Here is a 27,875-nt window from a genome sequence, read left to right on the forward strand (position 1 = left end):
TTAAGGAACCAACAAGAATGAAATTTCCTTTGGATTGGAGATGTCCCAGACTGGATTCTCATCACACATTGTGGAGGTAAGAGGGTAAAACTGCTTCGTTCAACCCCAAAGGGGGTGTGAAGTGTGTGCTGCTTTGGCACAAGGAGTGCTGGGGTCACTGTCCCTGGGGGTGTTCCAGAGCTGTGGGGATGTGGGCAGTAGGCATGGTGGGATGGGCTGGGGATCTTGGAGGTCTTTTTCAGCCTTAATGCTTCTATGATAGCCTAGAATCTGGGTGTTTAGGGATCCCACAAAGCCAGCCTCTTAGGCTGTGAGGTCCTCACTCAGGAGTCACCTTCACCCATACAAGCAAAAAGTGGGAGAATCATCTCTGATGAGCAAGAAATAGCAGGAAAAGAAGCTTTAAAAATAAAAGGGAACCAAATGAGATGCAATGTGAATGTCCTGGATGTTGTGCTGACCATGCCATCTCTGCAGGATGGGATCCTGCTGGGCGCTGTGGGTGCCTATGACTGGAATGGGGCTGTGCTGAAGGAGACCAGCAGTGGGAAGGTGATCCCACTACGTGAGTCTTACCTGCAGGAGTTCCCTGAGGAGCTGAAGAATCACGGCGCGTACCTCGGTGAGGCAGCTTGGCTGGGCTCTGCAGCTGGGATTTGGTGCTCAGTAATAGGAAGCACAAAATGCTACCCGAGTTGGGAAGAGCTGCTAATGTCAGGGGTAATGCCCATACTGCTGGTAACCTCAGTGCCAAGGGAGAGCCCCGCAGCAACTGCATCACGCAGCACAAATGTGATTTTGGTGCAGGAGGAGCTTGAGCCCAGGTCATCCCCAATGCTTACTGGAACAGCTTAAAAAACACTGATGAAATTTCATGCCCGGGGAGGAAATACCTGCTGTGCTAATCTGTTCCATGTGTGGGAGTCCTGCAGTGAGGATCCTGGGCTGGTTTGCAAAATGAAGCCTCTACCCAGGCTGTGTGTGCTGAGATTGGGGGCTGCTCACCCACCAGGACACCAAGAGCCCCAGGCTCTCCTCTCCTTACTGGAAGCAGTGGGAAAGACAGAAACAGCAAGAAAGCCCCAGTGTGCCCTGCCCTGGGGTCTGAGTGCTTCAAGGTTGATGCTCTGCTTAGAAATATCCTCCCAGGAGGGGAATATGCAGAGAAGACAGAGACTAAGGCAGGGTCAGTGCCCAAGGAAAAGGGTACTGTGAGCCCCTACAGCCCCTGGGCACTCACAGCTCAGCTCAGTGTGACCCTGGGAGATCTGAGCCAGCCTTGGAGCCAGCTGTGCTTTGAGGCTCTAAAATAATTTGTAGGAACCCAGAGCAGGCTGCAAGTTTGAAAAGTGGGGTTTGTCAGACCCATTGTTATATTTCTGTGTAAGCAATATAACTGCAGCCACCAGCAAAAGCCACAGCCTGGTGTGCAGAAATGCCAGGGTCAGAAATGGGGATCGCTTGGGGTTGTTAGTTTGGCAGGGTTATTCCCATACACATTTCTGAGCAGTGTTTGGGGTGGGTTCATGGCTTTTATTGCACTGTGAATTTTCACTCTGAGCATCAGCAAAATCTTTCGCACAAGCAAATTGCTTTGGACGTGGGTCTGGAAAAGCAATGTAGTGGCTCTGCAGCAAGATCAGCACATGCATCCTTCTAGGGTTTGCTTTCCTTCAAGCAAGCCATGAGATACAAGGCTGTGAAATGGCCTCACTGTCACTGAGAGATGGGTCTTGCACAGGGTTTGCTGGCTGCCTCAATGGATGCCAAAGCCCTGGAGCTGGCTGTGCTCTAAGTGATGTCGGAGAAGCCTTGGTCACAGTTTACCAGCAGGTGGAGGTGACTCTGTGCAGGATACAGGATGGGACAGGCAGGAGGCAGATCTTGCTCATTCCATACCCACCCCGCAGGTTACACTGTCTCCTCTGTTGTGTCCACTGCACGCGAGCGGCTCTACGTTGCAGGAGCACCCAGGTTCAACCACACAGGGAAGGTCATCATCTTCACCATGCACAGCAACCGCAACCTGACCATCCACCAGGCACTGAAAGGAGAGCAGGTAAAGTGAGACATGGCTGCAACGCCACCTTCTGCTCCTTCTCTCCCTGCATGCAGCATGGATTTGCCCGGCTGTTGTGCACTCCCATATTGATGTTCCTCATTCATTTTGTATCATAACATATGAATAGCTGAGGATCTCCAGGCTGTTGCTGCACATGCAGCCCCAGAAGGCGTAGGAGAGGAGGGGACTGGGGCTGTTCTTTCAGGCAGGGTCACCATCCACCTCTTGTCTCCACCAGATCGGCTCCTACTATGGAAGTGAGATCAACTCTCTGGATGTGAATGGCGATGGTGTCACAGACGTTCTGCTGGTGGGAGCCCCCATGTACTTCAGTGAAGGCAGGGAGAGAGGCAAAGTCTACATCTACACCCTGCAAGAGGTACAAGCATGTCAGTGCCACCACAGAGCTCAGCAGCGTGGCTCATTATGGTGCCCATGTGCCACAAACCTGTTATTTTGTAGGACTTACCTCTGTTTCCCCTTTAGGGTTTGTCTGTTTCCCCGTTAGGGTTTCCCAGGCTTTCTGCTGATGCCATTTCCCACTTTCTCCTTGCAGAACCGCTTTGTCTCCAGCGGGGCCCTCGAGGACCTGCAGAGCTACCAGAACTCACGCTTTGGCTCCTGCATTGCTGCTGTGCCTGACCTCAACCAGGACTCCTACAATGACATTGTCATAGGGGCGCCATTGGAAGATGACCACCAAGGAGCCATCTACATCTTCCTTGGCTTCGAGAAGACCATCCTGAAGAAATACAAGCAGGTACAGCACCCAGGGCTTTGGGCTCCATTCTTCATCAACTGTATTCATGGACACTGATGGCCATTGGCTTCACCACACCCAGTCTGAAGTCAACGTCCATCAATGTCCCATTGGGCCCAAGGCAAAACAAATGCATGGTATGGAGAACATGTTCAGAGCATTCAGTGCAGCAGTTTGCTTTAGATAAAATATTAAAAATACTCATGAGGAACAATAAATGTCAGCAGAAATCTTTCAGATTGTGACTCCAAAGGGAAACCTCTCACATCCTCTGACAAACTGAGTTTGATGAATACTTGGAAATAGGCATCCTCAGTAACCTGGGGAGCTGCCGCGGCAAACCTTGGTGCACCCATACTCATGTGAACACCCAAACTTCACAGATGCTGACTTTGCAGGCAGAGGTACAAGCCAGACTCAATCCTTCCCCTCTTGCTTTACAGCGGATAGCAGCTGCAGACCTCAGACCAGGCCTGATGTATTTTGGATGCAGTGTTCATGGACAGCTGGACCTGAATGAGGACGGGCTCATAGACTTGGCTGTCGGCTCCCTGGGGAACGCTGTGGTGCTGTGGTTAGTCCCTCTCATTTGGCACTGTCCTCTGTCCAAAATCCATTGCAGTGTGCTCATGTTTTCAGAGGAAAATAATCTCCTAAAATCCTGACCCATCTTTTCAGAATAACACCCGTTGTCTGGTGGGGCTGTGGGGTTCCAGATGCGTTTGAGTCCTAGTAGAACATCAAGGATGTTTTACATGGAATATCATCATTGTTTCCCTGGGTCTTTCAAAGCAGTGTATTCACCTGTGATATTGCCCAGACTCTTTGTACTCTTATTAAATAAGACAACGATAAGTGTTAATCAATGTTTAAAATTGGGAGGTTCCTTGGGGCTCTTAGGATGCAGGTAGCTGCCTCAGTGGAAATGCTCTACTCCCTGAGGCTGCAGAAGCACTAGTGTGCATGCAAGGCACCAAGTCCTGCTCTCAGCAGTGAGCTTCTCCAGTGTCATAACCAGGGGGCAAATACATAGAGGAGACCCTGTGTTTCCAAAGCTACACAGCTGAGCTGAGAGCAGGTCTGCATGCTGCCTTTGGTCTTCTCCATGTTGAGAAAAAAGTGTGAAAAGGGTGAATCTAGAGATCTGGGGCTTTCTGTAGGATGCTGTGGTCACGAACAGGTGCTCCATGCTGCAGCAATTCGCTCACCCCTCAGGTCCCGCAGCGTTGTCCAGATCAATGCCAGTATCCGCTTCGAGCCACCCAAGATTAACATCTTCACCAAGGACTGTAAGCGCAATGGGAAGGATGCCACTTGCATGACAGCCTTCGTCTGCTTCACTGCCATCTTCCTCTCAGCCCACTTCCAGACAGCCAGTGTGGGTAAGTGGCAGAACCCCCATGTGCTCCTTAGGGGGCTCCCAGCCCTGCAGGTTGCTCACCTCTGCCCCAAGACACAGCTGTCCCAGTGCCTTGCAGCCATCAGGACAACAGGACGTGCACAGTCCCGCAGAGCTCCCCTTGCCCTGTGCTGCAGCAGCAGGATACATCTGCACTCCAGATGTGCACATTTCTGATCAGCTCAGAGCAGCTTTACTGTCAGACTGCTCTGCTTTGAAAGCACTGTGAGCTGCTGCTGTGACCCCACATCCACCCCAGTGCCTGGGACTCAGTGAGGATGAGGGCAGCTCAGCCCCAGTGCTGGCAGCAAATGCTTTCACAGGGTGCTCCAGATGGGGAAAAAGCTGATCCTGAGCAAAGCTCAAGAGCCACCAACCCTTTGCTTCCCCACACACTGGCTGCAAGGTTGTCCTGCTTGGAACCACTTGAGGACCCTCAGTTGCTTTGCTGTAGTGCACCTGGGAGAGCACAGCACACCTGGGGAGCAGCACCTCCAGAGCAGTTACAGGTCAATGTATGAGCTAAATATTTGCATATCCTGCACATAACTCAACATTTTCTTTGCAGCTCTGCAATACGAGGCGGCCATCGATGAGCGGCGGTACGCACCGCGAGCACTGCTGGATGAGAGTGGTGAGAGGCATGCACAACAAGCACTGGTGCTGCCAGCAGGGCAGGAGCACTGCGAGACACTGCGCTTCCATGTGCTGGTGAGTGGGGCTGTGCTGAGATCCCGCTGCTGCAGGACTGCATCTGCAGGAGGGAGGATGCTCTCCCCTTTGTGCAGAGCAGAGATGCAGCAGCTTGCATCCGTAAGGTGATGGCTGAGGGCTGTGTGGCTGGGAAGGAGCCTGGTTGATGAGCATGGATTTATTTGCTCGGGGTTTGATGTTGTCAAGGATGGGCCTCGGTCATGGAGCCGCACTGCATTCCAGCTTGCTCTGTGCACGTCTTGGGGATAGAACTCACTCCGTGCCTGGATCAGGGTGGTTCTTTGACTCTAAAGTCAATGCGAATTCACTTTTTCCCATTGGAAGCCATTCAGCCCCTGCTGCTCCTATCTGCTGCATCCCAAAACTCATGGTCCCCTCCCCAGGCACGGGAGCCGACAATATCCTTGATGTCATGTGTGGGGGAAAGCTGATGCACAAATCTGGCCAAACTCAAACATTCCCAGCAAATGATGAGAATTCTTTGGAGGCCAACGAAGCTGCCAGACTGGCCAGGCCTCAAACCCCAGACTGAACTGCCATGAACTTCTGGGAAATTTTTGGTTCTGAAAATGGAGCTTAGAGATGGAGTTTGGGATTTAGCTCCAGAAGCATCGTGCTTTGAAGCAGCCTCCTGCACATCGTGTGTTTGGGGCATGACAGACATAGAGAATTTCTGGAGCAACGTGTGTGCTATGCTGTTACCACCTGCATGAGCTCCAGGGATGGACCCCAGGGCAGCTCTGGTGTGTAAGGTGCCCAGGAGCAGCCTCCACCTGCACCACTGGATGTGCTCATGTGTGGGTGCTGCTCAGCACCGCAGGGCTTGCAGTGTCCCTGTCCTTTGGTAAAGGTTAGCCAGAGAGGGAGGATGATCACACACAAAGGATACTGCGTTGTAAATTCTTGTTTCATAAAATAACAGCCAGCAGTGGCCCTGTCCTCCCCAACGCTGCTTTCTGCCTGCTGCAGGACACAGCTGACTATGTGAAACCGGTGACTTTCTCCATTGACTACAAGCTGGAGCACCCCGAGAGCGGCCCCGTGCTGGATGATGGCTGGCCCACCTCGCTTCGGGTCTCAGTATGTGAGGCACCCTCACTCAGGGCATCACATAGTGGGGTGGCTGCAATGGTGTGAGCAAGGAATCCCTGCTGTCCTCTGTGACGTGTCCCTGTTTCTTGCAGGGCAGTTGGACTAGATGGCCTTTAAAGGTTCCTTCTAGTTCAAGTGCTTTTATGATTCTATGAGAATTCACCCAGCAGTGGCAACCCAGCAAAGCACCAGATGCTGAGTGTTTCTATTACTTATTCCTAAGGAATTTTGCCATGGGATTTGGGAGTTCTGGCTGGAGATGCTGCACTATGGGGGTGCACATCCACAGTAGCCCAGGTTTTAAGCAGACATTAACCATGGGAGCTTAGCTGCAGACGGGTGGGTGCACACCAGGCATGATTACTGTTGCCCAGCAGTACTGGGAGCTGGGTGGGACCGGTGACTGTCAAGGACAGTTTAGAGATCAGTGTGGTAAGTGGGCTTATCCCCAAAGGAAGCATCTGCTACCTTACCCTGGGGCTGCCACCCCCATCCCTCCTGTAAGCAGCACAGCCTGATGTTCTCCAGGACAAAACCATCACTGCTCTGCTCTTGTTGTCCCCACCAGGTCCCTTTCTGGAACGGTTGCAACGAGGATGAGCACTGTGTCCCTGACCTGGTCCTGGATGCCCGAAGCGATGTGCCCAGTGCTATGTGAGTTGGCTACAACTGGGGCTGGCTCCCCAACTCAACCCCAGCAGCAGTGCAGGTCCCGCACTGAGAACTTGGATGCTCCCATTATGGGTGGCATGGGGCTGGCAGAGCACAGAGCAGTCCTGAGCATCCCCAGTCCCAACTGGGAACGGGTCGGTGTATTTCTAAATGAGTCCTATCCGATGCCGTGGTGCTGGGGCCCCAGAGACAAATCAGAAAATAACAGGGGGATAAACGCCAGGCTTGACTCACACAGCAGAAATAATTATATGCTATGTCTGATCCCTTAAAGAGCTTTGAAAGGTCATCTCAGGGGGCCTGGGCCTCTGCTCGCGTTGGTGGCAGTGGGTTCTGCGCTGAGCTCATGGTGGTAAAGAGGTGACATCTGCTGAGGAAATCACTTCAGAGGTTGTGTGTTGGAACAGACGCGTTCCTTCACGTCCCCCATTGAGGCTGCAGGGCTTTGCTTGCTCCTGGAAAAAAGAAAAGCAACACCCAGGGATGTGACAAACTGATGCCGTGGGATTTTACATCCTGCCCTTGTCCTGCAGGGAGTTCTGCAGCAGAGCCCTGCGCCGTGCGGCACCCGCCTGCTCTGCCTTCAGCCTCTCCTTCGACGCTTCTGTCTTCATCATTGAGAGCACCCGCAGGAGGGTGGCTGTGGAAGCAGTGCTGGAGAACCGCGGCGAGAACGCCTACAGCACTGTGCTCAACATCTCCTTCTCCAGGAACCTGCAGTTCGCCAGCCTCATCCCCAAGGTGCGGTGCTGGGAACCCTGGTGGTTGGGAGAAAGGTGTCCTACACCTTGTGTGTTTAGCTCCTTGCTATCTGCTGCCTCTTCAGCTCCTTATCTTGGAAATACAAGTGTTTTTCATTTCAAGTGAGGTTATCAAATGGTTGCTCTGTTCACGGGCACCTGGCTGCCATGGCTCAGAAGTAGGCAGGTTGCTGACAGAGGTGTGGGGGCTGTTTGAGGCTTGGGGCTTCCCAAATTGCTGGAGGTGTTTGGGCAGCAGGGACCCAATCCTCAAGCTGAGCTAATTAACCATTACTCCTCATCTGGTCAGCGTGCAGAACAGTATCTCCCAATGATCAGAGCTCACGGGGAAGCATAGAAAAATCATCTTGAATAAGGATCCAAGAACAATCAGTTTCATTCGTTCAGTGCTGTAGTTAAGCTTTGAAAGAGGATTTAGATGGGAAAGCTGGAAGGGGCTTGTTGGAAATGCAGCTCTCCGGGAGCTGTGTGGAGGGGCTGCCCCTGCAGTGATACATGGGAAGGGTTTTCTTTGCTTGTTCTTGTGAGGGATGTTTGCCCACCTCATGAGGAGCGTGGCCATAAAGTGGTGCCCACAGCCAAACCCAGTGTCACAGCTGCTCTGCATCCCATTTCAGGATGACACAGACATCAATATTGACTGTGCGACTGAAGAGAAGCACCCCAACAAGAGGGTCTGCAATGTGAGCTACCCCTTCTTCCGTGCCAAAGCCAAGGTAATGCCATCCCCTCAAGAAACCCTTGGTTCATGGGGCCGGGTGTGCCCAACCCCAGAGCCAGCCGTGGGCTCTGCAGCCCAACCACAGTCGAGATTCCATTTCCGAGACAAGGAGCCAACTTTCCCACCTTTACTTTCCACCACACATTTTCCTGACTCAAATTAACCAAGACCAAGCAGCTCCCTGCACACCCCCACAGCAACACCTCGCTGAGCCACCCACCATTTCTAGGCCCCAGATCTGGCCAAAGCTGCACCGTGTCAAAGCCTGGAAGCGATAGGAGAAGCCCAGGCACCCTGACAGCTCCTAAAAGGGCATTTTGGATGGTTGTGGCTGTGAGCGAGTAGGGAGCAGCTCCCCGTGACCTCCAAGGGCTGAGAATGCATCTGCATGGCATCAGGTAGCCCCAGTCCTGCCAAGACAAAGACAAAGCAGGAGATGGAAATTTGGCCGGTGAGCAGCGAGAGCTTTAATATCATAATCAGCTGTGCAGTCCCAGACAGCCTGAGGTCATCGCCACGGCACTCACAGATGTGACACACATCCCTTGTTATTGCCATTGGCCTCCGGCCCCACCAGCTGACCCTGTGCTGCAGGTGTGCACTGCAGCCCTGTGCTGCTCCCCCCAGGAGTGTCCTTTCCTGAGGGGCTGCTTTGTTCTCCAGCCTCGGAGTGAAAAATGCAGCACATCAGGGGACGGGAGCAAAGCCTGCATGTCCCCACATCGGCCTCTTTCCCCACTGAGAAGGCTGGGCTGTGTGGTGCCCTGCAGCATCTCTCCACTGGTGCAGGAGGTTTTTCCCTCATAACGCTTTCTCCCAACCCCCCCACAGGTGGCTTTTCGCCTGGATTTTGAGTTCAGCAAGTCAGTTTTCCTGCAAAGCATGGAGATCTACCTGGTTGCCAACAGGTTAATGCTAGCTGCACCCTCTTGCTGTCTGCAGCATCGCTCCCCCTCTGCCTGCAGCTGTCTGCTGGGGGGGGGGGAGGGGTTGGTGGGGAGGGACCTTGCTGTGCTTTGCTCAGTGCTGTGTTTGCTGTGTCCAGGTGGGGAAGAACCGCATGGAAACACCACCAGTGCTGTGGGTTCCCCTGCTCAGTGCCCATGGGGCCGCTCCACTGCTGTCCGTGCTCAACCTTCCACCAAACACCTCACAGTTATGGCCTCAGGCTGATGAAAGCTCTGCAGTAGAATTGCTTCTCTCTGTGCTCTGGCTGTAAAGCAGAAGTGGACCCTTTCCTATTGCACTCCTGCACCCCCACACTACAACAAAAGTACCTAGGAGCTGCTCATGCTGTACTTTGCTGCTCTTTCAGTGACAGTGAGGAGAAGGAGAGCACCAAGGAGGACAACGTTGCCCACCTCAACTTCCAGCTGAAGTACGAGGCCGACCTGCTGTTCACCAGGTGCGGGGTCACAGAGCAGGGCCTCTGCACTGCTGCTTGGTGCCATGCTTGGAAAATCAGCAGTGAGAAGCATGGAGGGAGCTGTGTCGTGTTAAATGCATGAATGGCAATTACTCATGGGGGAAAAAACAGCTTTCTATAGGTAATAATGTTCCTAGCAGATGTCTGCAGGCAGTGCTGGGGCTGTAAAGCTGCACCTGGACTGGCAGCTGTGTGGCTTGCAGTCACCTCTCCAAGCAGAAGAGTGTGCATGGAGGGCTTTGGACATCTGCTAGAGCAGAGCGTGTCCTTTGTACAAAGTAAGGAGGGAGTGAAGGCACAGCTGATAATTTATTAACCTGATTGCTAGCAGAAATGTGGTCTTGAGCAGCACAGCCCCTGGCACTGCTTGCTGTGATTCCAGGAAGGTTTTCTAGACCTTCAGCCACTCTTTTGTTGTTGTTGGGCTTTTTGTAACACTCGAGGATGTGGGGCAGAGAAAATAAAGCCACATTACCAACAATTTACAGGAGCATTCTGTCCCTCTCTGTCACCACAGGGCATCCAGCCTCGACTACTATGAGATCAGATCCAACAGCTCCCTGGAGAGATACGACAGCATCGGTCCCCCCTTCCACTGCATCTTCAAGGTAAAGAATTGGCTGCATCCCACCCCCACGTCACCGCCCTGTTCTCCTGCCATCCCTCATCCCTGCCCTTTGTCCCTGCAGCTGCAGAACCTGGGCTTCTTCCCCGTGGAGGGAGTAGCCATCAAACTCACCATCCCTGTGGCCACCAGGGCTGGCAACCGCCTCCTGCTCCTCACCGAGTTCCTGGTGGACCAGGTAGGGAGGGATCCATCCTTGGCGTTGGGTTTGGAGGTGGAATGGAGGCGGCCCATCGTGGATGACCCCACATCGTGCATCATATCGTGGTCACTCTGATGTCCCCAGTGCAGGCCGTGGTGTAGCAGTGACAGCTCTGAGAGACAGGGCAGTGTCAGGTCCCCTGTTCACACCTGGATGCAATGAGGTGGCACCAGCACAGCTCCATCCCCATCTGCTTTTCCTACAGGAGAACACAACCTGCAACATCTGGGGGAACACCACCGACTACCGCCACACACCGACGGAGGAGGACCTGTCCCGCACCCCCCTCCTGGTAGGCACTGAGCCCTGCAGGGGAACCCCGTGATGGGGAACCCCATGATGGGGAACCCTGGGGCCTGTCCCTGCTCGGTGACACAGCTGGGGCACAGAGCATATAGAGCTGATGCTCCCAATCCACCAATTCCCCCTTTGCAGAACCACAGCAACTCCGACATCATTTCCATTGACTGCAATGTGAAATTGGCCCCCAATGAGGAGATGAACCTCCACCTGCGTGGCAATCTGTGGATGAAGTCACTGAAAGCAGTAAGTCCTCCAAAAGGCAAAGCTGTGGGGCAGCAGGGGTTGCCCTTGGGGATGCAGTTCCTCATCCCACAGCTGGTGCTGAGCTCCAGCCTCTCTTTGTGCAGCTGAAGTTCAAGTCACTGAAGCTGAGCACCAATGCTGCCCTCCAGCGACACTTTGGGAGCCCCTTTGTCTTCCGTGAGGAGGACCCCAGCCGCCAGGTGAGCCCCGGGCTGAGAAACCCATGGGGGTGGGACAGCCTCATGCAGCCCTATGGCTTTGGGGGTTTTCTGGCCTTGCTGGAATAGTGTGGCTGGTGGCTGGCAGAAGGGCTGGAGCAACCCATGCCAGGCACACAACAGCTCCAGACAACCCATGTTGGGTGCCCAATGGCTCAAGCATCACCTCCATTCTTGGCTCTTGCACCCCAAACCAACACATCTATCTCCATGCTCTTTGCCTTCCAGATAACGTTTGAAATCTCCAAGCCAGAGGAGTCGCAGATCCCCATCTGGATCATCCTGGGCAGCACGCTGGGGGGGCTCCTGCTGCTGGCACTACTGGTGCTGGTGCTCTGGAAGGTGAGCAGTGCCCTGGGGGGGGGGGGACCCCTGTCTGCCCACAGCTCCCACCTCTCACGTGGCTGCTGGGGGAAAATAAACACAGCTTCAGAGCAAGGGGCATCTATTGGGCATCACAACAGCATCTCTCCTTTTTTTCCACATCCGTTGTGTTCACATTTCAGGCTTCAACCGCCTGACGACATCCCTTTAAAAGAGAGGCGTTCCCACGCAGCCAGCCCGAGTGATGCTGGGCTTTTTCTCTTCTCTCTGATCCCTACAGCTCGGCTTTTTTCAGAGCGGCAGCCGCCGGCGGGAGGCGGAGGAGCAGCAGAGCGCAGCTGTGCTGGAGTGATGCTGGCGGATGGGGCCTCTCGCTGCCCCCTGGGCTCACAGCCCACCGTCCCTCTCGGTGCTGGGAGAGCCGGGGATGCATCGGGACGAGGATGCGCGCTGTGGGGAGGGAGGTGGGGGGTGAAATCGCCTCGACAGCTCCAAAAAACCCCAAAGAAAACACAAAGATACGTGGCAGAGAAGCCGTACACCCACCCCCCATTTGGTGGCCCTATGCCACGGGAGCACAGCGAGAGGAACTTAAGACTGCTTTGGGGACAGCTCGGCATTGCAGCAGCAGCAACGGGACAAGCAGGAGCGAACCCAGCACACAACGTGGGGCTGCAGCACCTCCACGGGCGCCACCTCTATCAAATTCCTTCCTTTTATGATCCATATACCTTCTAATCGCCATCACGGAGCCGTGCCAAACCCCAGGGCACACCTGGCCCCATCTCCCTCAAAAAAGGGGCAATAGGACCCAAGTTTGGCTCCGTCCGCAGGGCAGCGCTGGGGCAGACACAGGGTTGGAGTTGCCTTCTCCTTCATGCACTGAACACAAACAGTCACAGAGCGAAGCACCTTAGGGCAGAACGGTGGCTGGCCGTGCTCAGCACCCAGCGGAGGGTCGGAGCTGTTCGACAACAGTCTTTCTTTATGGCGTAGCAGAATTATTTATGCTGATATTAATGTTAGCGGATGGGAAGGAAGCTACGTCCGCCCAACGTGTAACGGCGGTTGGTAAAGTTGGTTTTGGGGTGGGAGGGGGGAGTTTGCTGTTGTTTTTAAAGGATTAAAAGTATGGTATTTGAAAACTGAAGGGCCTCCTGTCCCACTCTGTGCCACTGGGGGGAGGAAGCAGGGGGCTCCTCCACACAGACAGGGGACTCAAATATACATATGCATGCACATATATACATGTATATGTATACACACACTCTCATATACATACACATGAATCCCTATATGTGCACACATACATACACACCCATATATATAAATGTATGCACACACATCCCATGCATATATATGCACACAAATATACACCCCAGATGTATATACACATATACACACACACCCCATATACACACACACCCCATATACACACACACCCCATATACACACACACCCCATATACACATCCCATATATATACACATACACACATATATATACCCTATTTATATATACACACACCCTATATGTCTCTATAAATATACACGCATACATATATATGTATATACACATGTATAACACATATACATACAAGCACAATACTGCCTCACCAAAATAAACAGCAATAACAGCAATAATAAAAAGGATATATGTATACACATACACAAAACAAGGATATATGTAATAAGGAGATATGTAATGTATGTGTGTATACATACGGGTCTGCAGCTATGATGTGAGCAGGTATTTGTGTGTAGGTTAAGGTTGTGCAGGCCTTGTGTACACCCTCCAGCAGAGCAAAGATGGCATTATGAGAAGCCAATGTATTTCTAAAGCACTTCCCTTGGAGGACTCACAACCCCCAATGCCAGTGATATCACCCTCCCTCAGCCCTACTCTTCTTCCTGGTGTGGCACAAAAAAGCCAGCTGCAAACCAATCCCACATTCAGTGTTTATTTATCTGTCATACAAATAGAAACGTGTGCCATAACCTCACCTTGAAGTTCTACCCCGAGAGTTGGTTAAAAAAAAAAACAAAACAAAACCCCAAAACCAACCGACAGAACATTCTTTCATCATCCGAGGGTTAAAAAGCTGCTTTTAAAATGACAGAGTTCCCAAGAGGTGGTGTGAGAGCAGCAACGCAGTGCTGCCACAGCACCTGCAGCTCCCAGCCAGGACAAGCGCTGTCTGGAGCAGCAGTTCCACTGTACAATCAGCTGCTTATCATAGAAGACCTTATGATAGGCCAGTTCTTTGTAAAAATCAGTTTTAAGAGAGATCTCCATCACGAAAGGAGTAAAAATGATGAAAAAAATTCTCACAAAGTCCTATTTGGGGAGGCACAGACTCCAGGCTCGTTGGAGGAAGCAGTTTCAAGCAGAATCACTCTCCGAAGGAAGACTCTCTTTGGCGACGACGACCCCGTTAGGAAGATACAGCATTTGGAATCCGAGAGTGCAGTTCTACACACTTCTTCGAGTCCAAGAAAGGTGCGTGTTGAGCATCGAAACAAGTGGAAAGCGGTTTGAAATGCTGGGACACACACAGACACAAATACCCTATACATTTCCTAGGTATCCATGCATGGTCTTTATATGTGGGGGACTGAGCTACACAAAAGGAAACCATGGCAATGGTTCACTGCAACCAACGGAGCGAGTTCGTTCTTCAGAAGCTACTCAATACTTACCACAGTATTGTCAATGAAGAGCTCGGAACATTAACTGTCATGGGAGGAACAGATCACATCTGAATTTGAACCTGTATTTCCTAACAGGGCATCCCTTATTTCCATAGCTGTTGATAACTGCTGTTCAAAAAGTCATTAAAAATGAATGGAAATTAAAAGCTTTTAAGATGTTACCAACATCTTCAGCATGAACTGAAAGGCATTACAAGACTTGTGAGGTATAAGAGCAACGGGCTGCCCTGTGCTGAGACATTAACCAGGTAACTACTGGGGAATTCCGTTCCCTACCTCACTTGGAGACGTTTTGAAACCTCAGGAGCAGTTTGAACGGGGCATTCGGGTGCCTCTGTACGGAACCACTCCGAGCATTCAACTGCCATCACCAGCGGAGAGATAGATTTGAACCACAATATTCTGCACCACTTCCATGGGGAACCTTTTTTGTTTGTTTGTTTCTGAAAACGAGGGAGGAAACATTATGATCGTTTTTTAATTAAAAACAAAATCTCAAACACCAGATTTGACTACAAGGAAAAATCATGTGGCTTTTATCCCCCCCCCCCCCAGGAGCCGCATGAGAACTGAGGCTGCAGACCGAATCCAAAGGAACCAGAACGAAAGAAGAGAGAAACGCAACTCCATGTACACACACGTTCTGTTGCCTGCAATGGATGGGATAGCACCACCACGAAAGACTTTATGTAGCCTAGTGAAACTTCACAAACTCCTCCAGAGTTCTGGGGATCTGGTTCTGATAGCTGATGTTGTAGATCCGCACCGCACGGGCAGCCAGGCACTTGAGACTCAGCTTCATTTGAGTTTTAAGGAGTATTTCAGACACCCCCGTGGTACTTTTATCCAGAGGAGTTTTCTTCTGCTTATTCGTCATGTCTGTGTGGGCGCCGGCCTCCACCAGGCTGATGATGATGGAATGCAACGTCAAGAAGTCACTGATGGGCCTGTGGTACTGGACAATGAGGTGGAGAGGACTGTTCCCTTCGTTGTCCACGGCGTTCACATCGGCACCGCAGTCCAGCAGCAGCTTTGTGACGAGAGCGTTCGGGAAGCTGCAGACATCGTTCGTGTGGAAGTCGTCCACGGGAGTGCTGGAATTGACGGCGTGATGCAGCAGACTGGAGCCATCCCGCGTCCTGGGGTCCAGATGAATCAGGTTGTAGATCTGCTTGTTGATGCGCGACTGATCCTCCTCGCTGCACTGAGTCTTTGTGGAGATGCAGACTAAGTAAAGGAAGGTAAAAATATTGCATTCGTAGTTGTCCATGGCTGTGTGGATGTCAGCATCCTGGGTGGTTTTGATGCGGGACATGCCTTGTTCTATTTCCAAGACGCTGCACCTCAGAACACTCTCAATGTCCTTGGCTTTAACCGGCTCATTCAAGTGTATCATCTGAGAAAAGACCTGGGCAAACCTCAGGAGATCCTTATGAGTATTCCTGTTGCCTTTTTGCCTCAGATGCAAGGCGTGGAGCCACAGCTTGATACACTGTTCAAACTCCATGTTATCCGCATAAACAGCCCCGCGGTAAATAATGGGGTGAGAGACATCGATATTGTCCGAGCCCAGAATTCTTTCACGCACAATGAGGCCTTCCATGTGAAGGGCATCTCTGTCCTGCCTGATGGACTCTAATTCCTGAGGAGTTCTGCATTCTGTCCTGTTTCCATAAGCTTCGATGGGTGGAAGGACCTCTTTCTCGATTATATTCTCACTGTCTCTGTACCTCTCCAGCATGGCTAAATACAGGTAGTGGTAAGTCTTCATGATATCATAGTTCTCCCTGTCGTTTGCAAACGAGGCACCCAGCAGCTCCAGCGCCTCGATCCGACTTCTCCTGTTGCAGCCGGCGTGTGCCAGCAGCAGCTCCACCACGTCCGCCTTGCAGCTCTCAGCTGCTACTTTCAGAGGAGTCATCCCGTGGCCGTTGACCATCATTGCTGCCTTCCACTTGACCAGCTCCCTCACTATCTCCAAGTGGCCGGCCTCAGCCGCGAAGTGCAAAGCCGTGGCACCGCAGTGGGCCTTGGCATTGGGGTCTGCATGCTGCTCGAGGAGATACCTTACCACATCCGTGTGGCCCTTGTAGGCTGCGATCATAAGGCAAGTATTGTCGTACTTGTTGGCGATGCTGATGTTGGCATTGTTTTCTACCAGGTACTTGACAATGTCCAACCTGCCGTCGAAGCAGGCGGCCCTCAGGGGAGTCGAGTTGGTCACCGTTGTGTGATTCACATTAGCGCCGTGACTGACCAGCAACTTGACCACCTCAAAGTGCCCCGCTCCTGCCGCGCACCACAGGGCTGTGGCCCCATCAATGACAAAGCTGAAAAGAGAAAGCAACAAGCAGTTAAATGGTTGGCTGCTCTTTCAAGGGAGAGCTGGATCTTTTAAAGGCAGCATGAAAAAAAAAACCAACACCACACCTAGCCATCAGAAGACACTTTATAGCCACCTTGTTTCTAAAGGCAGAGAGACTTACCGGGATAGCCAAAGTAAAAGAACAAGAGACCTACCAAGCATGGAGACCTCCTGCAGGAAGAAGCACTGGAAGAGGAAACTTCAAAGCAGCTGAGGGTGGAGCCACGTTTGGCAGCAGCACTTCCTGGACTGCTTTGAAGATCCTACCTGCAAGCTGCAGCCCCGGCCTGCGGAGGTCTCCAGAAGAACAGAGACAGGAATTCCTTCTCCTTTCATCCCTGGTGCCAGAAAATCATTAAAGAAACAGATGAAGTTTTATCTTTAAGTTTACATACTTAAAAGAAAAACAAAAGCAACCCAACTCTCTGAATTCAGACCCGAATGACAGTAACTACAGCATACATTTGGCATACCCTAACCCTGACAGACAGCAGGGCTGCTCTCTGCCACCCCTTCTGCTGTGCCGAATCCTTGAGACCAGAATGCAAAGCAGAACAGCAATCGGGTTAAACAGAAAACGACTTTGAGGAATAGAATAACATTTTTAAAAGAGGAAGCTGTTCTAAGCCAGAGTGCTTCGGAGCTCTGCTTTGCATTACAGCCTTGCAGCCCGCTTGCTGGCACTCGTAAACATGGGGACAGTTAACTCCAGTAAAGCCTCACAGTTCCTTAAGCCATTTTTATTCCTAAATCTTCAGCACTTTCAGCACAAATACAAGGGCTGATGTCCCTTCCATCCCCTCAGATCTCTGAAGCAGCCCTTAAACACAGCTCACCCTGCAGGTAATACACGTTTGAGGCACAGCCCGGATCACAGAGGAGGGACAAACACTGTTTCCATATGGCCACGCAGTCACGTTTTTCAGAATGAAGCCATCAAGAGACAGCGGCTCCTTTCAGCTTCAGCAGCGATTTTCAGCATTTTACAAAGCTCCACAGAAACAGCTGGTTGCCTGTTCGTAAATCCAGCATCTCCAGACAACACTTCAGAGGCCACTTAAGAGCCCTGGCATGCAGAGATGTCTATATAAGAGACGTGGCTACCTTTGTTCCCAGTAAGAAGTTCCTTATTTTGCACATACATAACTACACCAAAGAACTTTTCTATTCAAACAGAAGTAAATCAGGATCTCGGCTCTATGAGTGAACACAAGGTAACTTCCTAATGCACTACAGGTCTATATTTACAAGTCAAGAGCTCGGAGCCCAACCAAGGGGGGTGTCTGGGCCACCTTATCACAGAAATGAAAGTAACGCCAAGCATGATCCGGGATCACATGCTGCCTTTCTTCTCACCAGGCTGCAACTCCTACTGAGGCCAAGGGAGAGGTGATGGCACACTGTGCCCATTGTAAGTCAAACAACACCTCCTTTAATCTGCATCAGGCAGAGGCTCTGGCAAGCAGATCAGCATCCCGTCAATGCACAGCATGAGAGAAAATCCAGCAGCAGAGGGGAGACAACAGCCCTTCTATCACTTTCTGTCAACACAGGCCCTTCTTTTATCTAAAACAAGGGCAGACACACTGGTAGGTATTCTCAACTAGTTTGTACTTGTGAAAAGAGGGCTGAAAGAGGAGTAAAAAAACCACACACACAGGGAAGTCAGTTCCTTCCCTTTCATTCAGCGTGCAAGAAGCAAGTCAGCCTTCCCCTGGGTTAGGTAGAGCTGCACAGACATCATTGCAGCTCATCAGGCAGGAGCCAGATGAGAGATACAGGGGGACCGTGACGATCCCTCTCAGTATCTGATGGGAGCCCTCCTTTCTGTGCCAGCACACAGCCAGCTACCTGCCAAACCCAAAGCTGTTCAAAGGGTAAATGGACCTTCGGGATTAGTCAGCCTTGGCTTTGAGAATGACATATGGGCAAGTACCTGACAAGAGTTGCAAGAGCCTTTAAAAACAAGAGAGGTAACTCAGCTCATGACAGCAAAGCAAAGGAACGTGGCAGCACAACAGCCTGCAGGTTTAACATGAGGACTGGCAGCATCTAACAGAACTGATGTACTGCTCACTTGCTGCTAAGAGAGCCCTAAAAGAGACTAAAACCTATTCAGAAACAGACATTCTGCAGCAGGCTGGCCACGTCTCCCCAGACTGGGAGCAAACCACAAGCGTTCACCCTGCCTGTCACACAGCACCACGAACACCAGCTCCTTGGCAATGCCCACGTTCCTCACCACAGTTCCTGTCCTAAACCATCACGTTTTCCTCTCTGCCACCCCGTACAGCCCCCAGCAGTGAGGAAGCTGCTTCTTTTCCAAGCTGGAATGGAAAAAGCCTCACTTGGAGCAAGCAGGTGGCACCACCCCACTCTCATCCTACTCATGGTCTGTCACAGAATGCCTGATGTCACAGAAAAGCTGCTTTGGTGCAGAACGCATATGGGGTCACCTGCCCACCAGGCTAACAAAATCCTGCCTGCAATCTCAGCTTCAAGTGGTGAAGGTGCATCAAGTGGTGACACCCCTGGGACAGCAGTGCCATGCCCATCAACAGCCCAGCCACCAGCTGAGCAATGCCAAGCAGGCAGCTACAGCCTGGTACACAACATTATAGGCCCCAGACACACCGTGACAAGGCACAGAGCAGGTCCTGCACACAACACGACATGCCCAGGGCAGAACATCACCACAGAATCATAGAATTGGGAGTTGGAAGGAACCTTTAAAGGCCATCTGCTGCTACTCCCCTGTAATGCACAGAGACACCCACAGCCTCCTGGGTGCCTCTCTAGTCTTATTGTAACAAGTTTTTTTTCCTTAGACCCAGCCAAAATCTCCTTTTAGTTTGAAACCATTTCCCCTCGTCCTGTCTCACAGGATGCACAGTCTGCATCCTTCTTTCTCAGATGTCAAAAGGCTGCTCTCAGCTCTCCCTTCTGTTCCCCAGACTGAGCAGCCCCAGCTCTTCTCTCTTAGTGGAGGTGTCCCATCCCTTGGGTCATTTCCGTGGCCCCAAAGTGCTCCAACAGGCACACGTGAGGCCCAGGATACCTTATGACAAAGCCACGGCAGGCCATACACACACCTTACACACACCACACACACACCATACACACACCATAACCGGGCCCAGCACCCAGCCCACATACCCCGTGCCCAGAAGCAGCACAGGCCCCATCACGTACCCGTCGAAGCGCACGGTGCCGGTCTGCTGTGTCTGCACGCGGTAGTGCTCGAGGAGCAGCCGGACCACTTTGGTGTGGCCGTTTCGGGCGGCGATGATGAGCGGCGTGGAGCGCTGCCCGCCGTGCTGGCTGACGTAGCCCAGCAGGTACTTGATGTCGCTCTCGGAGCGGTTGAGGAGCAGCGCGGCCAAGGTCAGCACTCTCCCCTCGCTCGCGGCCTTATAAACGTACCCCGCCAGCCCCTCCATCGCCGCCTCCTCCTCCTCCCGGCTGCGGCCCCGCCGGCCCGGCCGGCCCCGCTCGGACCTGCCCGCGGCCGCCGGGGCCGCTTCTCCGTCCACCTCCCGCTCCGTCCTGCCTCGGGGCCCGGCGGGGGGCACATGCGGCCCTCTCGGGGCCAGCCGCCCCCCGGGCCCGGCGGCGAGGCGGGGCAGCCCCAGCGCCCACCTCCTCCTCCTCCTCCTCCTCCTCGTCACCCGCGGCCCATCCCGGCGCCGCCGCTCCCGGCCGGGACGCGAACCCGCAGGCCCAGCGGCGCGGGTCGGGCTGGGAGGGGGCGCGGGGGGGGCACAGCTACGGGGCGCCGGAAGGGCCGGACGGGGCGAAGAACTCTGGCGGCCGCTCCGCCCCCGATCCCGGAAGCGAAACCGGAAGTGAGCCGTGCGCCTGCCTTTCGCTGCCCCCCGGGAAACAAGGAGCCTCGCGCGAACGTTCCGCGCCCTCAGCAAAGCGCCTCTGAATCCCCCTGTCTCCCCCTGCGGCCTGCGGTCCGCGAGGGGCACGAGCGCGCTGACAGACAGCCCGTGGCAATACGCAGCCCATCTGCTGCTCCCCATTGTGCCGCAGGGGATCCGGTAGCAGCCCAATAAAGAATTAATGGCCAGCCGTGCAACCGGAGCCGTGCTCTGTGCAGCGTGCATTATGCATGGCGGCACGGCACTGCGGGCGGCTATGGAAGGAGCCCCGAGGAGAAGGGTCGGGCTGTGCAGTCAATGGGGATCGGCTGCACGCGGCCCCAGCGGTGCCCGACACGCTGAGTTCACGCCGTGTTTAAGCGCTGTCCTTCTCCGTTACCATCCATCCCCTCTGCCCTGCAGGCTGTTCACATGCCCGAGCAAAGCTGTGCTCCTCAATGCGGGAGCGATGAAGGCGAGACGTCTCACTGTTACACCCTCAGGCCTCGTGCCCCTCAGCTCCTTCCCACCTCCAAATCCCGTTTCCTCGGCCAGGTGGAGGCACACAGCAGCGCGTTGCTGCCGCTTTGGGACCAGCGGGGTTTTATTGCTGAAGAGCACTGAGGGAGTTCAACATCACCTTTCTCTCCTTCCCCTGTTGCAAAAATAGCACGGATTATCCCAGCGCACTTTGGACACGGAAATAAAACAAGCTGAGCGCATTTTCTATGTGGGATACAGGGGACGATCGCGGGCTTGGAGGGTTTTCTGTGTGTCATCTTCCCACTCTGAGAGCTGGAGGAGGCAGCAGAGCAGAGCTGTGCCCACAGAGCGGTGCCTGCTCCCCGTTTTGGGGCTGTATGGGTGGATTTCAGCGCTCATCCTGCAGGGCAGCATCGCGTGCAGAGGCAGCAGCAACGCGCTGGCTGGCTGCTCCCCATAGCAGGGTGCATGAAGGGGGGGGGCCTGGGGGGGGGATCATGGGGTCGGTAACGATCACCGTTTGAAACGGATCATTAAAAACAATCGCGACAAAAGCGATACAAACGACAACGAACGGACCAACAACGCCAATAACCGGGATACAGACACGCAGACCCGCAATAACGAAGCCGGTAACAGCCGCTCCGACGACCCGCAGCCCCGCTTCCCCCCGCCCGCTCCCCCCGCCCGCAGCCGCGCAGCCGCCCGCCCGCCCCCAGCACCTAGGCGGGGCCCGGGCGGAGCAGCACCGCGCCGTGCTGGGCTGAGCCGAGCCGAGCCGAGCCGAGCCGAGCCGAGCCGAGCCGAGCCGAGCCGAGCCGAGCCGAGCCGAGCCGGGCCGAGCCGAGCCGAGCCGAGCCGAGCCGGGCCGGGCCGGGCTGGGCGCATGCAGAGCTCGGCGCGGCGGCGGCCGTTCCCGGCGGCGGCTCCGGGCTCCCCGCAGCCCTCCGGGCCGCTCTACGCGGGCAGGTGAGCGGCGGGGAAGGGTGCGGGGGGGGTGGGCTGGTATTCGGGTACAGGGGCGGCCCGTCGTGCCCACAGCACCCGGCACCATCCCTGGAATCCCCGCAGCGTCGCCCGGAGCGCCCCTGCCCGCATCTAACTGACCCCCCGCCCCAGCTCATTCTGGCTGTATCGGATGCCCGGCTCCACGCAGCTCCCCCCCTGCACACATCATTCTGGCCGCCCCCAGGATCCTTACGGACCCCATCAGCCCCTCGCAGACCCCCTCCCCACTCCTCTCCTCCTGTGCTCCCCGGTTACCACCGCCCCACGCTGCAGTGCCCCGGGGCATCCCGGGCGGTTTGGTGTCCCCGACTTTATGGCAACTTCTGAAGGGAACCACAGCTCTCAGGCTCATCCCAACCCTCCACGGTACCACCGCGCATCCCACAGCTCCGTGCTCAGCTCGGGGCTCTGCTCTCAGCGCCCCAAAAGAGCACGTGGCACCTTGACCCTAAAGCAGCTCTTTCTTTTGCCGTAGGGAGGTGAAGACTGGGGAGGTGGGGGGGCTGCCTGGAGGAATGGGCTCAGTGGGGCGGCTCTGTAGGGGCAGGGCACGGGATGAGCCTGAGAGCAAAGGATAAAGATGATGCCGTGGCCGGGCCATCCGTGTGCTGGAGCATCGCAGGGCAGGGATACTTTCTTGTGTTCGATACTTTTTTACATGGGGTTGAAAACACATAGCATTCTTTTCTTTTTATGAAGCGCTGGAAGCGTGGTGGGAGCTTTGTTTTGTCGCACAGAAGTTAAAAACAGTTGCACTTAATTCAGCATTCGGGCTTTGCATCCTGCTTTTGTGGTCCCACTTCAGCCAGGAAGAGCCTTCAGAAGGGACGTGTGGGTTTTTATTCCTGATGCTTTACCTTTCCGTGCTGCCTCCTCCTTTGCTCAGAGCCCCAGCTCTGTACATACACCACGGATCCCAACCCACCCAGCAGCAAAGCCCATTCTCTGGCTGGGCATGTAGCCCTAGAACCTTCTCCTGCCCTCCCCGTCCCCACGGGGCTGATCTCTCCTTCCATCCCTACCAGGCATGGGGCAGCAAAGAACGAGGACACCTCCAAGACCTCCCCGTTCCACCTCGACCTCTGGTTCTACTTCACACTGCAGAACTGGGTGCTGGACTTCGGCCGTCCCATCGCCATGGTGAGCTGGGGGTGGCAGAGCCGTGCCCAGAGCATCGCCAGCCCCATAGGTTTACTTTTGTATAACACCTGTCATGTTTCTGTTGCTCATCCCTGTTCCTTTGCCTGCATGTCCTGAGCGCGGGGCTCTTGCACACCATATAGCACGTGACAGGAGTTATTTTAGTGCTGGCACCTGAATGGGATGGCACGTTAGCACAGATCTGCTGCTGTTGGGTTCCTCAGTGCTTCCTCAGCACTGCAGGGGTGCACAGCTGAGATTCAACCCCACTGTTCCTTTAGCTCCTGTGTCCCAATGGTGCCAGCAGGGATGCTCCCTGCAAGGAGAGCTCCCCAGTGTCACCATTAACAGCAAGGTGAAGCACCGCAGAGCTGGTGCCATAGCAGCCATAGCCCCAAACCAAGCTCTGCTCTATTCCCATCCCAAAGCAGGTGTGGGGCTGGGAGTGCTCAAAGCAAGGTGTGGTAATGGCAAGCTGGGCCATGGGGGTGCACTGATGCCTCTTTTCCCCCCTCTCCTCAGATAATCCTGCCGCTGGAGTGGTTTCCCCTGAACAAGCCGAGTGCCGGAGATTATTTCCACATGGCTTACAATGTTATAACACCGTTTCTTCTGCTAAAGGTAAACCATTCTTAACGCTGCCAGCTGCAAAAGCAGGGCAAGTGGCACTTCTCCTCAGGTGAAACCACTCACCAACCACCACTGAGCCCTCCTGCAGGAGGGACTGAGGATGCTGGCTGCTCAGGACTGAGGCAGTGCCCACCTCTGTGCAGCCCACGACCACCTCCCCACCTTTCTGCACTCTGGGAGTTATTTTCAGCCTTGCCAGCGATTCCCCAGCTGATGGCTGTAAGCACAGATGGGGCTTTGGAGGCTTTTTCTCCTGCTTTGAGGCAGTTTGGTGGCTGTGAACTCATGGGAGTCAGGCTGCTTTCCTGTCTGTGTGCCATCAGCTGGAACAAACCCGGTCTGACCGCATTCTGTACCCACATGGCTCAGCCTCTGACAGAAGCTGTGATTCAAGGGGAAGGCCGCAGAAGTTGGAGCCTGGGAGGAATTCCTTTGCTTGTTCACGTGCTCCCTGCATGTAAAAGCATGTCGCTTCACCCTTGAGCTCCACGCTCAGAGCCAAAGCTCTTCACCCCAAAGTGCAGTGTTAAGACAAAACCCACCCAGACCTTGTGGGGCAGCTGGAGCTGCAGCAGGTCTCCTAAGTCGTTCAGTGCTGAACTACACTTACTGTTCAGCAGCAGAGTTGCGTCTGTAACTCGAATTTATCCAGCGCCAGCTGCCAGCCACCAGATCCTGCAGCCACGTTTTCAGGTTAAGGACTGCCTTATCACTGGGAATCTTTTCCTATGGAACGCTTGGCAGCCAGGAGACACAGGAAAGCAATTAGAAATATATCTTAACCTTCGTTAGCCAGGAATTGAATTGTGTCCTGAGATGGAAATGGTTCTCTCCTGAGTTTGGGAGTGATTGAACTCCATTGAGGCTGGAAAGGAACACACAGCCCCGGTCCTGAGTGGCACAGGCAGCTTCTGGGAGCTCAGTGCTCCATAGGTCACAGTTTGCTGCTGTGGTCACCCCGTGTCTCCCTGAAGGACATCTCTGCCCTTCTTCCTGCACCAGATGGGAGCTCCCTCTCCCCAAACCTTCTGGCAGCGGCAGTGTTTAGAGAGAGGGAAAGTTAAGCCTCAGAATTAAATACAAATAAGGAGCTTTTCTGTGTGCAGACAAAGGGCTGCAAAGCCGCTTTGGCAGCGCAGGGCTTGCTGGGTCCCAGTGCTGCCATACCATCTCCCACTGGTGGGCTCTGAGACCTTCCCCATCCCCAGGCTATCAGAGACAGCAAGGGCTCCACTTCAGGAGCAGAAAGAGAAGGAGGGATCCACTTCCGTTAGGCAGAAAAGGGACCAAATAACCCAGCAGAGCCTCTGCACAGGGATGGGTGCGCGGCGCAGGGGAGCGGTGCGGGAGGTGGCTCTGACCGCTGGAGGGCACAGAGGGGCTGCTCGAAGCACGAGGGGAGGAGAGCCGGCAGCTGCTACTTTGTGGCTGGTGGACGAAGCTTTCGGTCACGTCTGGGGAAGGAATTGCTGGATGTCCTGACTGGGAGTCTTGGCTGGGAGTCGTGGCTCAGTGTGAGCGGTGACTCGGGTGTGAGTGCCCCAAAATGTGACTTGTTGTCCCCAAAAGGTACAAGAGGGATGAATCTGTCACAGCATCACTTTGTCCCTCCTCACCGCTCAACGTCTCCCTTGTCAGCTCATCGAGCGCTCCCCAAAGACGCTGCCGCGATCCATGGTCTACGTCAGCATCATCACGTTCGTTATGGGCGCCAGCATCCACCTGGTGGGCGACTCTGTCAACCACCGCCTGATCTTCAGCGGGTATCAGCACCACCTGTCCGTCAGGGAGAACCCCATCATCAGGAACCTGAAGCCAGAGACGCTGGTAATGCCATTTCTTTGTACTGAGGCTTAAAAATCATCATCATCACCATCATCGTTGCATGTTGTTATTTGGGAGCGTGCCGTGCCCCCTCTGCCCTTTTAAATCTGTTCCGTTGCATTGCAGATTGATTCCTTTGAGCTGCTGTATTACTACGATGAGTATTTGGGTCACTCGATGTGGTAAGCGGTTTGCAGTGTCAATCTGGAGGGCTCAGAATGATGCACGGAGGGGCAGAGCTGCTCAGTGCACTCCGCTGGGGTGCTTGCAGGGGGATCCCCCTCCAAATGCTGCCCATTCCTGCCAGCTTTTTTTTGATCCCTGGCATTCTGGGGACGTGCAGCCACAGGGAGCAGCAGAGCAGCGCTGCTCAATCCTCCTCTTTGCAGATTCACTGACAGTTCTGCTCCAAAAATGGGAAACAACCACCACCACCACCCCGCTCATTTGTTCAGATGATCACACTAATGAATGGTCACACCGGGGGGGAGGTTGGGGAGGGGGCGACACGGGGCTCTGAGCCCCAAACTCACCCCAGGCTGCCTCTGCCCTCAGGTACATCCCCTTCTTCCTGATCCTCTTCATATACTTCACCGGCTGCTTCACACCCGACGAGGATGAGAGCAGGATGCCAATGTCTGCACTGCTGCTGACAGGGCCGAGCAGCCTCTATTACTGGTGAGTGCCCCACTGGGGCTCTGCTGGTGCCAGGGCAGAGCTGCAGCTCGTGTGCCAGCCTGGGAAATCCAACCCAATCTCCCTTCAATGGGGCCTCTGAGAGCTGCAGCCACTTCAGCACCGTGTGTCCCTGTCCCTGTTTGGGGTGTCTGGTCACCCACTGTGCTGCTCCCCCCACTGGTACAGCTGACCCAGCCCCACTTGGCACCCCGTGCTTTTCCTGCTCCTCCGTTCCTTAGGAATCCCAGCACGGGGTCCACACAGCCGCAGCCTGAGCTCCCAACCCACTGTGTTGTAGGCAGACAGATCTGCATGGCGTTGAGGTGCTCCTGGTGACGCTCTCCCTGCAGCACAGGGATGTACAGCACCACGTCCTGCAGGGCTGAATGGCCTTTTGAGAGAGGTCTTATTTATTTCCCATTTTCATTAGCCTCCTCTTCCCTGACGGCAGCCAAACAACTTCCCATTCATTGGCAGTGACTGTGCCTGTGGCTTTGACCCCCGCTGAGGCTGTTCTCGTACAGTAAATTAATTTTTGATTGTCAAAATCATCAGGATGATTTGGTCAGTTCCCACTTACCCGCTGCTCTGCCTTTAAATACATCAGCTGTGCCCGTGCCATTCCAAGGAAAGCAATTTAAGATGCACTGAGCACAGTTCCACCCACCAGCACCCGACCAATCCTCAGCACGGCTCCCTACAAGGAGGCATCCATGGGTACCCCGACCCCATGGGCTCCTGGGTACCCAAAGCAATATCTGGCCTCTGACACTCCCTGTGAGTTTGCTGCCTCTCTGTGCTCACCCAAACGAGTGCAGCACCCTGATTTACACTCCTGGTTCTGCGTGGTGTGGGAGAAAACAAACAGGTAACAAACTGCGGGTAGCAGCTCCTCAGCTTTCCCACGGGCAGGAGCCAAATCCTCACTATTTACTGACAAGAACCAAATCCTCCCCATTTCCTATAGACAGAAACCAGAGCCAGGGAGGTGCGAGAGCTCTGCTGCCCCCCACCAACCTTTGCTTTAAGCTTTCAGGACTCACCACAGCTATTTATTTGCTCCAAAGCGTGGAGAAATGGATTTCTAGGCTCCCGTATGGAGCCAAGCAGGGAGAACAGCAACCCAAACAGCTGCTTTAATGGGGGAAAAACATTGCAGGGTGCTTGCAATGGGCTCCGACTGTCAGTACAAACCTTCTGGATGACACCAGTGGCTGGGGTGGGTTTTGGGGTGCTTTGCTTTGCAGGTACCTCGTGACCGAGGGGCAGATCTTCATCCTCTACATCTTCACTTTCTTCGCCATGATGGCTTTGGTGATGCACCAGAAGCGTAAAGGTCTGGTGCTGGACAGCAACGGGCTCTTCCTCTTCTACTCGTTCATCATCACGCTGGTGCTGATTGCTGTGTGGGTGGTGTGGCTGTGGAACGACAAAACCCTCAGGAAGAAATACCCCGGGGTGATCTACATCCCCGAGCCGTGGGCTTTTTACACCCTGCACATGAGCAACATCCACACGGCGAAGGAGAGTTTGTAGGTTTTGATATTACGAAGAGGAGAAAAAAAACCAAACAAAAACAAAACCCGACACCCAATAATAATAAAATCTAGTTTTTCTAATGTAGACGTATTTCAAATAAATCCTTTGCC

At 53.9% G+C, this 27,875-nt stretch overlaps 3 protein-coding genes across 5 annotated transcripts in view; 2 read left to right on the plus strand and 1 right to left on the minus strand.

Moving 5' to 3' along the window:
- ITGA11 (integrin subunit alpha 11) overlaps nt 1-12,670 on the plus strand; it is a 33,116-nt gene extending 20,446 nt beyond the window's left edge. Inside the window, exons 10-30 of one of the 3 annotated variants that reach the window (XM_072345891.1) lie at nt 6-76; nt 478-622; nt 1,911-2,059; nt 2,301-2,441; nt 2,619-2,822; nt 3,266-3,396; nt 4,038-4,204; nt 4,790-4,932; nt 5,905-6,015; nt 6,596-6,681; nt 7,233-7,440; nt 8,078-8,176; nt 9,013-9,089; nt 9,497-9,586; nt 10,125-10,215; nt 10,297-10,410; nt 10,640-10,726; nt 10,870-10,980; nt 11,085-11,180; nt 11,427-11,540; nt 11,803-12,670. In XM_072345891.1, the coding sequence (XP_072201992.1) occupies nt 6-76; nt 478-622; nt 1,911-2,059; nt 2,301-2,441; nt 2,619-2,822; nt 3,266-3,396; nt 4,038-4,204; nt 4,790-4,932; nt 5,905-6,015; nt 6,596-6,681; nt 7,233-7,440; nt 8,078-8,176; nt 9,013-9,089; nt 9,497-9,586; nt 10,125-10,215; nt 10,297-10,410; nt 10,640-10,726; nt 10,870-10,980; nt 11,085-11,180; nt 11,427-11,540; nt 11,803-11,874 (2,507 nt within the window). In that variant the 3' untranslated portion in view covers nt 11,875-12,670. Of the gene's footprint in view, nt 1-5; nt 77-477; nt 623-1,910; nt 2,060-2,300; nt 2,442-2,618; nt 2,823-3,265; nt 3,397-4,037; nt 4,205-4,789; nt 4,933-5,904; nt 6,016-6,595; nt 6,682-7,232; nt 7,441-8,077; nt 8,177-9,012; nt 9,090-9,496; nt 9,587-10,124; nt 10,216-10,296; nt 10,411-10,639; nt 10,727-10,869; nt 10,981-11,084; nt 11,181-11,426; nt 11,541-11,704 lie in introns of all 3 variants that reach the window. The other 2 variants (XM_072345892.1, XM_072345893.1) reach the window with 2 other exon arrangements.
- A 795-nt stretch (nt 12,671-13,465) lies between these two features.
- Nucleotides 13,466-20,501, minus strand: FEM1B (fem-1 homolog B). Its single transcript, XM_072345795.1, has 2 exons — nt 19,790-20,501; nt 13,466-16,562 (listed from the first exon to the last, which is right to left on the minus strand). The coding sequence occupies exons 1-2, from the start codon at nt 20,035-20,037 to the stop codon at nt 14,927-14,929; spliced, it is 1,884 nt and encodes a 627-aa protein (XP_072201896.1). The 5' UTR covers nt 20,038-20,501; the 3' UTR covers nt 13,466-14,926.
- Nucleotides 20,502-21,666: 1,165 nt separating this feature from the next.
- CLN6 (CLN6 transmembrane ER protein) lies at nt 21,667-27,872 on the plus strand. Its single transcript, XM_072345796.1, has 7 exons — nt 21,667-21,915; nt 22,980-23,094; nt 23,617-23,715; nt 25,363-25,551; nt 25,675-25,730; nt 26,104-26,226; nt 27,474-27,872. Exons 1-7 carry the CDS (start codon nt 21,833-21,835, stop codon nt 27,760-27,762), a joined length of 954 nt encoding a protein of 317 aa, XP_072201897.1. The 5' UTR covers nt 21,667-21,832; the 3' UTR covers nt 27,763-27,872.
- Nucleotides 27,873-27,875: the final 3 nt, after the last annotated feature.

Source organism: Excalfactoria chinensis, chromosome 10 (genome assembly GCF_039878825.1).
Source record: "Excalfactoria chinensis isolate bCotChi1 chromosome 10, bCotChi1.hap2, whole genome shotgun sequence".
Classification (NCBI taxonomy): Eukaryota; Metazoa; Chordata; class Aves; order Galliformes; family Phasianidae; genus Excalfactoria; species Excalfactoria chinensis.